Source organism: Dendrobates tinctorius, unplaced genomic scaffold, assembly GCF_039654945.1.
Source record: "Dendrobates tinctorius isolate UK_male_01 unplaced genomic scaffold, ASM3965494v1 ptg000120l, whole genome shotgun sequence".
Classification (NCBI taxonomy): domain Eukaryota; kingdom Metazoa; phylum Chordata; class Amphibia; order Anura; family Dendrobatidae; genus Dendrobates; species Dendrobates tinctorius.
The window spans coordinates 33896880-33911130 of record NW_027361788.1 but is presented as its reverse complement, the minus strand read 5'-3'; the positions used below and the strand labels follow the sequence as shown (position 1 = coordinate 33911130).

Below are 14251 nucleotides of genomic sequence, written 5' to 3'. Positions count from 1 at the left end.
GCTGTATATACTGTACCTCATGCTGTGTATGCCATCCCTCATGCTGTATACACTGTCTCTCGTGCTGTGTAAGCCGTCCCCCATGCTGTATTGCTGTGTCCCCCCGTGCTGTATATACTGTCCCTCATGCTGTGTACGCCATTCCTCATGCTGTATACACTGTCTCTCGTGCTGTGTACGCTGTCCCTCATGCTGTACACACCCGGTGTCCTGAGCTCCTATGTCACTCGGCCTCTCCCACATCAGGGAGCGTCTTGGCTTCGGGATCAGACAGTTGTAAGAAGCATCGGTAACTATAGGGACAGTTTACAGTCTCCGGGGATCGCTGCAGTCGGTGCAGCCCAGGAGACGGCTCCTCAGCACCCGGGAGGATGCCGCCGTGCTGCCAGTATATCTGCCGTCTCCTCTAGTGAGTGCTCCGGGTGCTGCTTCTGGTGGAACAGATCCAGATGTACCAGCAATGCTCCATGGGGATAAATAAGCATGGCCGTCATCTCCCCAGGGCCGCAGCATTTCCCCCAGCCCATCAGGCTCGCTCTCAGCGCTGCTGACTACAGATGGGCTTAATCCGCATCAATGGGAGTCTGTTCTGATCCAGATCATCGGGGAAGATGCAAATATAACGGGAAGATTGTGGATTTGTGCAGATGAATTTCAAGCAAAATCTGGACATTTTGCACTGGATTATTCTAGAAATACCCCATTAAGAGCCTTCCTGACGTCTGCTGCTGTCTGATAGCGGTCTGCATAGTACAGGCTGCCCTAGGCGGCAGCATGTTGTCTGATGAACGTCTTATTTATTGAGGAATGTGATATATGAGGAATTAATATATAAGCACATGTTGCTGCAGTCTTGAGGATTTTTGGTGGAATTTATTTATTTATTTTTTTTTACATATTATTTCTTCTTTGCTTTTTTTTTTTTTTTTTTTTTCAGAAAACCATCCAACAGAGAGCAATGAAGAACCGCTCCCCGTCTCCACCATTGCACGTCCATGTAGACGAGAGCACTCCCGTACACGTCCATGTTAAGAAGGGTCCGAAAATCACTTCCAAAGTACAGGTAGGACAACCGCTACCAGGAAAACTTTTCACCCCTTTAATCACGTTGTACTTGCAGCAGCCACTGGGGGGGATTTGCTTTAGACTCCTATTAAATACGTCTGCTGTGAGCGCCACCTAGTGACAGTTTTATTATTTAAAGGGATTCTTTATAACTATAAATTTGTTCACTTATCCTAAGTATCTTCCACCACCCCGGCCAATCAGCTGATTCAAGAGGTGCTGCTGCTTTGTAATATTTTTGATTCTGTAAACAGAAAGGGACCAAAAGCAAAATAAAGGGCGACGTGGGAAACTTCCGGCGAAGTGTTAAGGTAAAGACCAGAGTTCCTTGGATTCCCCCGGGAAAGACATCTATGCGGGATGCCGGCTTCAAGTGGGAGGTAAGTGATCGCCAGGCAAATGTAGAGAGATAGAGAGGGTTAACCTTGCCACGCTGCAGCCAATCTCCCCCCCCCTCCCCCCCTTTCTTCTACAAGCCATAACTTTTTTTTATTCTATGTATGAGGCTGTTTTCCATAGCAGAATTTGTAGTTCTCGTGTTCGCCCCTGATCGGACCTCGACTGCAGTTTCTACCAATCTAACTGGTGCAGTGATTATAAAAATCACATCCAGGTTCATCTTCCCTAGGGTTTGAGCCATCGTTTGGAGATCACCCCCCCGGACGTGGAGAAGATGATGTCCGCCCTGCGTATGAGCGACCTGTCCACCGACGAGGAGGAGTACATGCGCGGCAAGATCAACTCCTACGAAAAGAAGATTGACAGCCTGATGTCTGAAGTGGGCACCCTGAAGAACGAGGTAAGGGGACCAGCAAGGGGCGACCGCCGTACTGCATTGGCACAAGGATGACAATCCAACCTCTGCAGGTGGAGCAGCAGAAGAGGGACCACTCCACCGAGCGATATGAGGAGCGACTGGCAGCGTCCAAGCGGGCGCTGACCGCCAGGAACGAGGAGCTGAACGAAGTGTCACTGGAACTGGCAGAGACTGAAAATGAAAACTCCCGTCTGAGGAGGAGCATTGACCGGATCAAGGAGGAGACCGACATTAGCTTGTAGGTATTACGGGATTGCAGATTAATGGGGACCCTCAGCGATCCCGAGATCAGAGCCTTGTCTGATGGAGCATTGGCTGCCGATGCATGTGCACGCTTATGTACATGAGACTGTTGGAGATAACAGAGTACTGGACAATCTGCAGCCATCTTTAAGAGAATTAATTGGGCTCCAAGGGGGTGTTTCACAGCCTTTTTCTTGGGATCAGAGGGGCGACCCTCCAGATACTCAAACTTTGGATAGGCGGTCACCTGTAAGGGGTATAGCAATTCATTTTACCCATTTAAATGATGTTGCCAATGAATGGCAGTGGCTACATGGAGGGAGTAGGATAGTGGGAAGGCTTCCAATGAGATTGCAGGATGATGATTGGATGTTATGGCAGGTGAGTGCTGCTAAATGCACCCTTGGTGTCAGCCTTCTGGTTGAGCTTCAAAGGATTATACAGTGATGTCCCATACTGGGACAAAGTAAAAAAAAAAAAAAAAAATATGACATTGTAAAAATATTTTTTTTAAAACCCCTAAATGAAGAAAATAAATATTTTACCAATAAATACATTTATTTATGTAAAAAAAACAAAAAAAATAAAAGTACATATATTTGGTATCGCCACATCTGTAATGACCCACTCGATAGAACTGTCCCACTAGTTAACCCATTCAGTGCACACTGTTAAAAAAAAAAAAAAAGGCAAAAAACAATGCTTTATCATCATACTGCCGAAAAAAGTGCAATAAAACACGATCAAAAAGACGGATGTAAATAAAAATGGTACAGCTGAAAACGTCATCTTGTCCCGGAAAAAGACAAGCCGCCATATAGCTCCATTACCGAAAAAATAAAAAAGTTATAGCTCTCAGCATAAAGCGATGCAAAAATAATTATTTTTTCTATAAAAGTTTTTATTGTGTAAAAGCGCCAAAACATAAAAAATGATATAAATGAGGTATCGCTTTCATTCTGCCTCCCAAAGATCGCAGTAAGGTTCGGCGCACATTTATCTTGGTCTCTACGCTGAGTGCTTACACCGGGGTTGCCGTGTAAATCTCTGAAGTACATGATTCAGACAGAACCTCCAGTGAAAGATTCCCTATAATGAGGCAGATGGAGGCACTGTGGATGCCATAGGACCTGTGATCCGGCGGTGTCCAGCTTTTTTAGAGTGCACATTTTTGTGCACTTCTGAAAAGGACACTGCTGAACAGAGGCTTTCACTGTGCCTCAGAAGTAGTTTTCGACCACATATGGGGTATCGGTGTACTCAGGAGAAATTGCACAACAAACTCTGGGGTCCCTTTTGCCCTTTTGAAAATACAAAATTTGTAGCTAAAATTGATTTTTGTGGGAAAAATGTGATTTAATTTTTTTTTCTCTTTAATTTCCATGGCTCTATGCTATAAACTTCTGTGAAGCACCTGTAGGTTCAAGGTGCTCAATACACCTGTAGATAAGTTCCCTAATGGGGCTAGTTTCCAAAATGGTGTCACTTGTGGGGGATTTCCACTGTTTAGGCACATCAGGGGCTCTTCAAACGTGACATGGTGTCCGTTAATTATTCCATCAAATTTTGCATTCAAATGGTGCTCTTCCCTTTCGAGCACTGCCGTGCGCCCAAACAGTAGATTTCCCCCACATATGGGGTATCGGCATGCTCAGGAGAAATTGCACAACAAAATGTATAGTCCATTTTCTCCTTTTACCCTTGCAAAAGTAAAAATAAATAATGTTTAAAAGAAAATTTTTGTGAAAGAAAAGTAAATGTTTATTTTTTTCTTCCACATTCCAAAAATTCCTGTGAAGCACCTGAAGAGTTAATAAACTTTTGAGCGCCTCGAGGGGTGCAATTTTTAGAATGGTGTCACTTTGGGGTTTTTTCTGTCATATAGACCCCTCAAAGTCACTTCAAATGTGAGGTGGTCCCTAAAAAAAAAAAAAAAAAAAAAAAATGGTTTTGCAAATTTTGTTGTAAAAATGAGAACTTGCTGGTCATTTTTTAACCCTTATAACTTCCTAACAAAAAAAAATTATTTCCAAAATTGTGCTGATGTAAAGTAGACATGTGGGAAATGTTATTTAGTAACTATTTTGTGTGATATAACTCTGATTTATGAGCATAAAAACTAAAAGTTTGAAAATTGTGAAATTTTAGTCAAATTTCCGCTTTTTCCACAAATAAACGCATGTCATATCAAAGAAATTTTACCCCTATCATGAAGTACAATATGTCACGAGCAAACAATGTCAGAATCAACGGAAGCGTTCCAGAGCTATAACCTCAAATTGACAGTGGTCAGAATTGTAAAAATTGGCTCGGTCAGGAAGGTGAAAACAGGCTGGGTCTCAAAGGGGTTAAAAATCCCAAATTGTAGGAACCTTAGCTGCAGGGCTGGATAAAAGAGATCTGTGCACATTGTTATATGGGATCCATTAATTGGCAGGTGTTTGGGGGTCTGAATGTTTGCAATGATTGACAGCAAGCAGAGGATTTTGAAAAATTGACAAAGTGACTATAAGATTGCAGACACTTACGGTAGCAAGATTGATATTGGAGAATAACATGACTAGTGTGATGGCTGATAGAGGCTGTATGCCCCTCCATAAGGCACCATAAAGCTCCCCCAGTATAGTATGTGTTGTATTTTCTATCCACAACTTCAGGCGGGAGAAGCAGCAGCTGCAGCAGGAGAAGTCGCATTTGCTGTCTAAGCTGGTGGAGGCTGAGATGGACGGGGCCGAGGCTGCGAGACAGGTTGACCAGTTGCGGGACACCATTAATCAGATGAGACATGTAGGTGATCAGTAGATCACACAGCATTTGTATGGCGATCCCGTAGATGAAGCCCCCCCCCATCCACATTCTGAGGACTCATATTCATTGCAGGAGAAGAGAATGACAAGTACAGACTTCAACCTTCTCACTCGGCAGAAGGAAACCCTGCTGGAGAAGCTGAGCACATTTGAGGAGACAAACCGGTCACTGAGGACTCTGCTGAGAGCGCAGCACTGCCGGGAGGTGAGCAGCAAAAAGGGCGTCTCCTGGTGGTGGCTGTGAGTAGTGGCAATGCCTGGCAGCCATAGGGGCTTATGGACGCAAAGCAGGGGCTAGGCGTCTATAGGAAGCCTGGGTGACTCTGTGACTAGCCCGAAGAAGTGCACAGATGCTCTTTGACAACCCCTTGTCTTTGTGGCTCCTAAATATGTGAGCTTGCCAGGTAAATGGTGGCGGCACTAAGAATATAGATTGTTCTCACATACTCAATTTTTTTTTTATAATTCCTTTTTTTAATTAACGCTTTAAAGTTATTTACTTCATTTATGACAACAAACAAAACATTAAGATGCTACAAAAAAAGGAGTGTGAATATATTTAACAAAATGATTTCTAGTCCAGATCTCTGCTGACACCAACAGGTCTATAAATACAATTTATTAATCAGTTCCACCAGTCCCCCACACATTTCACCAGTCCCCCACACATTTCACCAGTCCCCCACACATTTCACCAGTCCCCCACACATTTCACCAGTCCCCCACACATTTCACCAGTCCCCCACACATTTCACAATCCTCCCCTCATTTCACCAATCCTCCCCTCATTTCACCAGTCCTCCCCTCATTTCACCAATCCTTCCCTCATTTCACCAATCCTCCACACATTTCACCAATCCTCCCCTCATTTCACCAATCCTCCCCTCATTTCACCAATCCTCCACACATTTCACCAATCCTCCCCTCATTTCACCAGTCCCCCACACATTTCACAATCCTCCCCTCATTTCACCAATCCTCCCCTCATTTCACCAATCCTCCCCTCATTTCACCAATCCTCCACACATTTCACCAATCCTTCCCTCATTTCACCACTCCTTCCCTCATTTCACAATCCTCCCCTCATTTCACCAATCCTCCCCTCATTTCACCAATCCTCCCCTCATTTCACCAATCCTCCCCTCATTTCACCAGTCCCCCACACATTTCACAATCCTCCCCTCATTTCACCAATCCTCCCCTCATTTCACCAATCCTCCACACATTTCACCAATCCTTCCCTCATTTCACCAATCCTTCACACATTTCACAATCCTCCCCTCATTTCATCAATCCTCCACACATTTCACCAGTCCCCCACACATTTCACCAGTCCCCCACACATTTCACCAGTCCCCCACACATTTCACAATCCTCCCCTCATTTCACCAATCCTCCCCTCATTTCACCAATCCTCCCCTCATTTCACCAATCCTCCACACATTTCACCAATCCTCCCCTCATTTCACCAGTCCCCCACACATTTCACCAGTCCCCCACACATTTCACCAGTCCCCCACACATTTCACAATCCTCCCCTCATTTCACCAATCCTCCCCTCATTTCACCAATCCTCCCCTCATTTCACCAATCCTCCCCTCATTTCACCAATCCTCCCCTCATTTCACCAATCCTCCCCTCATTTCACCAGTCCCCCACACATTTCACAATCCTCCCCTCATTTCACCAATCCTCCCCTCATTTCACCAATCCTCCACACATTTCACCAATCCTTCACACAATTCACAATCCTCCCCTCATTTCATCAATCCTCCACACATTTCACCAATCCCCACACATTTCACCAGTCCCCCACACATTTCACCAGTCCCCCACACATTTCACCAATCCTCCCCTCATTTCACCAATCCTCCCCTCATTTCACCAATCCTCCCCTCATTTCACCAATCCTCCCCTCATTTCACCAATCCTCCCCTCATTTCACCAATCCTTCCCTCATTTCACCAATCCTTCACACATTTCACAATCCTCCCCTCATTTCACAATCCTCCCCTCATTTCACCAGTCCCCCACACATTTCACCAGTCCCCCACACATTTCACCAGTCCCCCACACATTTCACCAATCCTCCCCTCATTTCACCAATCTTCCCCACATTTCACCAATCCTTCCCTCATTTCACCAATCCTACCCTCATTTCACCAATCCTCCCCTCATTTCACCACTCCTCCACACATTTCACCAATCCTTCCCTCATTTCACCACTCCTCCACACATTTCACCAATCCTCCCCTCATTTCACCACTCCTCCACACATTTCACCAATCCTTCCCTCATTTCACCACTCCTCCACACCTTTCACCAATCCTCCCCTCATTTCACCACTCCTCCACACATTTCACCAATCCTTCCCTCATTTCACCACTCCTTCACACATTTCACAATCCTCCCCTCATTTCACCAGTCCCCCACACATTTCACCAGTCCCCCACACATTTCACCAGTCCCCCACACATTTCACCAATCCTCCCCTCATTTCACCAATCCTCCCCTCATTTCACCAATCCTCCCCACATTTCAACAATCCTCCCCTCATTTCACCAATCCTCCACACATTTCACCAATCCTCCACACATTTCACAATCCTCCCCTCATTTCACCAATCCTCCCCTCATTTCACCAATCCTCCCCTCATTTCACCAATCCTCCACACATTTCACCAATCCTTCCCTCATTTCACCACTCCTTCACACATTTCACAATCCTCCCCTCATTTCATCAATCCCCCACACATTTCACCAGTCCCCCACACATTTCACAATCCTCCCCTCATTTCACCAATCCTCCCCTCATTTCACCAATCCTCCACACATTTCACCAATCCTTCCCTCATTTCACCAATCCTTCACACATTTCACAATCCTCCCCTCATTTCATCAATCCTCCACACATTTCACTAGTCCCCCACACATTTCACTAGTCCCCCACACATTTCACAATCCTCCCCTCATTTCACCAATCCTCCCCTCATTTCACCAATCCTCCCCTCATTTCACCAATCCTCCCCTCATTTCACCAATCCTCCACACATTTCACCAATCCTCCCCTCATTTCACCAGTCCCCCACACATTTCACAATCCTCCCCTCATTTCACCAATCCTTCACACATTTCACAATCCTCCCCTCATTTCATCAATCCTCCACACATTTCACCAATCCCCCACACATTTCACCAGTCCCCCACACATTTCACAATCCTCCCCTCATTTCACCAATCCTCCCCTCATTTCACCAATCCTCCACACATTTCACCAATCCTTCCCTCATTTCACCAATCCTTCACACATTTCACAATCCTCCCCTCATTTCACAATCCCCCACACATTTCACCAGTCCCCCACACATTTCACAATCCTCCCCTCATTTCACCAATCCTCCACACATTTCACCAATCCTTCCCTCATTTCACCAATCTCCTATATTTCACCAATCCTACCCTCATTTCACAAATCCTACCCTCATTTCACCAATCCTACCCTCATTTCACCATTGCCCCACACATTTCACAATCCTCCCCTCATTTCACCAATCCTCCCCTCATTTCACCACTCCTCCACACATTTCACCAATCCTCCCCTCATTTCACCACTCCTCCACACATTTCACCAATCCTTCCCTCATTTCACCACTCCTCCACACATTTCACCAATCCTCCACACATTTCACCAATCCTTCCCTCATTTCACCACTCCTCCACACATTTCACCAATCCTCCCCTCATTTCACCACTCCTCCACACATTTCACCAATCCTCCCCTCATTTCACCACTCCTTCACACATTTCACAATCCTCCACACATTTCACCAGTCCCCCACACATTTCACAATCCTCCCCTCATTTCACCAATCCTCCCCTCATTTCACCAATCCTCCACACATTTCACCAATCCTCCCCTCATTTCACCAGTCCCCCACACCTTTCACAATCCTCCCCTCATTTCACCAATCCTCCCCTCATTTCACCAATCCTTCCCTCATTTCACCAATCCTTCCCTCATTTCACCAATCCTTCACACATTTCACAATCCTCCCCTCATTTCACCAGTCCCCCACACATTTCACCAGTCCCCCACACATTTCACCAGTCCCCCACACATTTCACCAGTCCCCCACACATTTCACCAGTCCCCCACACATTTCACAATCCTCCCCTCATTTCACCAATCCTCCACACATTTCACCAATCCTTCCCTCATTTCACCACTCCTTCACACATTTCACAATCCTCCCCTCATTTCACCAGTCCTCCCCTCATTTCACCAATCCTTCCCTCATTTCACCAATCCTCCACACATTTCACCAATCCTCCCCTCATTTCACCAATCCTCCACACATTTCACCAATCCTCCCCTCATTTCACCAGTCCCCCACACATTTCACAATCCTCCCCTCATTTCACCAATCCTCCCCTCATTTCACCAATCCTCCCCTCATTTCACCAATCCTCCACACATTTCACCAATCCTTCCCTCATTTCACCACTCCTTCCCTCATTTCACAATCCTCCCCTCATTTCACCAATCCTCCCCTCATTTCACCAATCATCCCCTCATTTCACCAATCCTCCCCTCATTTCACCAATCCTCCCCTCATTTCACCAGTCCCCCACACATTTCACAATCCTCCCCTCATTTCACCAATCCTCCCCTCATTTCACCAATCCTCCACACATTTCACCAATCCTTCCCTCATTTCACCAATCCTTCACACATTTCACAATCCTCCCCTCATTTCACCAATCCTCCCCTCATTTCACCAATCCTCCACACATTTCACCAATCCTTCCCTCATTTCACCACTCCTTCCCTCATTTCACAATCCTCCCCTCATTTCACCAATCCTCCCCTCATTTCACCAATCATCCCCTCATTTCACCAATCCTCCCCTCATTTCACCAATCCTCCCCTCATTTCACCAGTCCCCCACACATTTCACAATCCTCCCCTCATTTCACCAATCCTCCCCTCATTTCACCAATCCTCCACACATTTCACCAATCCTTCCCTCATTTCACCAATCCTTCACACATTTCACAATCCTCCCCTCATTTCATCAATCCTCCACACATTTCACCAGTCCCCCACACATTTCACCAGTCCCCCACACATTTCACCAGTCCCCCACACATTTCACAATCCTCCCCTCATTTCACCAATCCTCCCCTCATTTCACCAATCCTCCCCTCATTTCACCAATCCTCCCCTCATTTCACCAATCCCCTCATTTCACCAATCCTCCCCTCATTTCACCAATCCTCCACACATTTCACCAATCCTCCCCTCATTTCACCAGTCCCCCACACATTTCACCAGTCCCCCACACATTTCACAATCCTCCCCTCATTTCACCAATCCTCCCCTCATTTCACCAATCCTCCCCTCATTTCACCAATCCTCCACACATTTCACCAATCCTCCCCTCATTTCACCAGTCCCCCACACATTTCACAATCCTCCCCTCATTTCACCAATCCTCCACACATTTCACCAATCCTTCACACATTTCACAATCCTCCCCTCATTTCATCAATCCTCCACACATTTCACCAATCCCCCACACATTTCACCAATCCCCCACACATTTCACCAGTCCCCCACACATTTCACCAGTCCCCCACACATTTCACAATCCTCCCCTCATTTCACCAATCCTCCCCTCATTTCACCAATCCTCCCCTCATTTCACCAATCCTCCACACATTTCACCAATCCTTCCCTCATTTCACCAATCCTTCACACATTTCACAATCCTCCCCTCATTTCACAATCCTCCCCTCATTTCACCAGTCCCCCACACATTTCACCAGTCCCCCACACATTTCACCAATCCTCCCCTCATTTCACCAATCTTCCCCACATTTCACCAATCCTTCCCTCATTTCACCAATCCCCTATATTTCACCAATCCTCCCCTCATTTCACCAATCCTCCCCTCATTTCACCACTCCTCCACACATTTCACCAATCCTTCCCTCATTTCACCACTCCTCCACACATTTCACCAATCCTCCCCTCATTTCACCACTCCTCCACACCTTTCACCAATCCTTCCCTCATTTCACCACTCCTCCACACCTTTCACCAATCCTCCCCTCATTTCACCACTCCTCCACACATTTCACCAATCCTTCCCTCATTTCACCACTCCTTCACACATTTCACAATCCTCCCCTCATTTCACCAGTCCCCCACACATTTCACAATCCTCCCCTCATTTCACCAATCCTCCCCTCATTTCACCAATCCTCCCCTCATTTCACCAATCCTCCACACATTTCACCAATCCTCCCCTCATTTCACCAGTCCCCCACACATTTCACAATCCTCCCCTCATTTCACCAATCCTCCCCTCATTTCACCAATCCTCCCCTCATTTCACCAATCCTCCACACATTTCACCAATCCTTCCCTCATTTCACCACTCCTTCACACATTTCACAATCCTCCCCTCATTTCACCAGTCCCCCACACATTTCACCAGTCCCCCACACATTTCACAATCCTCCCCTCATTTCACCAATCCTCCCCTCATTTCACCAATCCTCCACACATTTCACCAATCCTTCCCTCATTTCACCAATCCTTCACACATTTCACAATCCTCCCCTCATTTCATCAATCCTCCACACATTTCACCAATCCCCCACACATTTCACCAGTCCCCCACACATTTCACCAGTCCCCCACACATTTCACAATCCTCCCCTCATTTCACCAATCCTCCCCTCATTTCACCAATCCTCCCCTCATTTCACCAATCCTCCCCACATTTCACCAATCCTCCACACATTTCACCAATCCTCCCCTCATTTCACCAGTCCCCCACACATTTCACAATCCTCCCCTCATTTCACCAATCCTTAACACATTTCACAATCCTCCCCTCATTTCATCAATCCTCCACACATTTCACCAATCCCCCACACATTTCACCAGTCCCCCACACATTTCACAATCCTCCCCTCATTTCACCAATCCTCCCCTCATTTCACCAATCCTCCCCTCATTTCACCAATCCTCCCCTCATTTCACCAATCCTCCACACATTTCACCAATCCTTCCCTCATTTCACCAATCCTTCACACATTTCACAATCCTCCCCTCATTTCACAATCCCCCACACATTTCACCAGTCCCCCACACATTTCACAATCCTCCCCTCATTTCACCAATCCTCCACACATTTCACCAATCCTTCCCTCATTTCACCAATCTCCTATATTTCACCAATCCTACCCTCATTTCACCAATCCTACCCTCATTTCACCAATCCTCCACACATTTCACCAATCCTCCCCTCATTTCACCAATCCTTCCCTCATTTCACCAATCCTTCCCTCATTTCACCACTCCTCCACACATTTCACCAATCCTCCACACATTTCACCAATCCTCCCCTCATTTCACCAATCCTCCCCTCATTTCACCAATCCTCCCCTCATTTCACCACTCCTCCACACATTTCACCAATCCTCCCCTCATTTCACCAATCCTTCCCTCATTTCACCAATCCTTCCCTCATTTCACCACTCCTCCACACATTTCACCAGTCCCCCACACATTTCACAATCCTCCCCTCATTTCACCAATCCTCCCCTCATTTCACCAATCCTCCCCTCATTTCACCAATCCTCCCCTCATTTCACCAATCCTCCACACATTTCACCAATCCTCCCCTCATTTCACCAGTCCCCCACACATTTCACAATCCTCCCCTCATTTCACCAATCCTTCACACATTTCACAATCCTCCCCTCATTTCATCAATCCTCCACACATTTCACCAATCCCCCACACATTTCACCAGTCCCCCACACATTTCACAATCCTCCCCTCATTTCACCAATCCTCCCCTCATTTCACCAATCCTCCCCTCATTTCACCAATCCTCCACACATTTCACCAATCCTTCCCTCATTTCACCAATCCTTCACACATTTCACAATCCTCCCCTCATTTCACAATCCCCCACACATTTCACCAGTCCCCCACACATTTCACAATCCTCCCCTCATTTCACCAATCCTCCACACATTTCACCAATCCTTCCCTCATTTCACCAATCTCCTATATTTCACCAATCCTACCCTCATTTCACCAATCCTACCCTCATTTCACCAATCCTACCCTCATTTCACCATTGTCCCACACATTTCACAATCCTCCCCTCATTTCACCAATCCTCCCCTCATTTCACCACTCCTCCACACATTTCACCAATCCTTCCCTCATTTCACCACTCCTTCACACATTTCACAATCCTCCACACATTTCACCAATCCCCCACACATTTCACAATCCTCCCCTCATTTCACCAATCCTCCCCTCATTTCACCACTCCTCCACACATTTCACCAATCCTTCCCTCATTTCACCACTCCTTCACACATTTCACAATCCTCCACACATTTCACCAATCCTCCACACATATCACCAATCCTTCCCTCATTTCACCAATCCTCCACACATTTCACCAATCCCCTACATATTTCACAATCCTCCCCTCATTTCACCAATCCCCCACACATTTCACCAGTCCCCCACACATTTCACAATCCTCCCCTCATTTCACCAATCCTCCCCTCATTTCACCAATCCTTCCCTCATTTCACCAATCCTTCACACATTTCACAATCTTCCCCTCATTTCATCAATCCTCCACACATTTCACCAATCCCCTACATATTTCACAATCCTTCCCTCATTTCACCAATCCCCCACACATTTCACCAATCCTTCCCTCATTTCACCAATCCCCTATATTTCACCAATCCTACCCTCATTTCACCATTGCCCCACACATTTCACAATCCTCCCCTCATTTCACCAATCCTCCCCTCATTTCACCACTCCTCCACACATTTCACCAATCCTTCCCTCATTTCACCACTCCTCCACACATTTCACCACTCCTCCACACATTTCACCAATCCTTCCCTCATTTCACTACTCCTCTACACATTTCACCACTCCTCCACACATTTCACCACTCCTCCACACATTTCACCAATCCTCCCCTCATTTCACCACTCCTCCACACATTTCACCAATCCTTCCCTCATTTCACCACTCCTCCATTCATTTCACCAATCCTTCCCTCATTTCACCACTCCCCCACACATTTCACCAATCCCCCACACATTTCACCAATCCCCCACACATTTCACCAATCCCTCACACATTTCACCAATCCCCTATATTTCACCAATCCTACCCTCATTTCACCATTGCCCCACACATTTCACCAATGCCCCACACATTTCACCAATCCTTCCCTCATTTCACCAATCCCCTATAT

General features: G+C 46.4%; 1 protein-coding gene across 3 annotated transcripts in view; it reads left to right on the top strand.

Moving 5' to 3' along the window:
- Positions 1-14251, top strand: part of ODF2 (outer dense fiber of sperm tails 2) — a 42960-nt gene that overhangs the window by 4556 nt on the left and 24153 nt on the right. For 2 of the 3 annotated variants that reach the window (XM_073541108.1, XM_073541106.1), the window contains exons 2-7: positions 938-1063; positions 1320-1445; positions 1694-1864; positions 1933-2120; positions 4783-4912; positions 5006-5137. In XM_073541108.1, coding sequence (XP_073397209.1) covers positions 938-1063; positions 1320-1445; positions 1694-1864; positions 1933-2120; positions 4783-4912; positions 5006-5137 — 873 coding nt within the window. Of the gene's footprint in view, positions 1-304; positions 410-937; positions 1064-1319; positions 1446-1693; positions 1865-1932; positions 2121-4782; positions 4913-5005; positions 5138-14251 lie in introns of those variants that run through there. The other variant, XM_073541109.1, reaches the window with a different exon arrangement.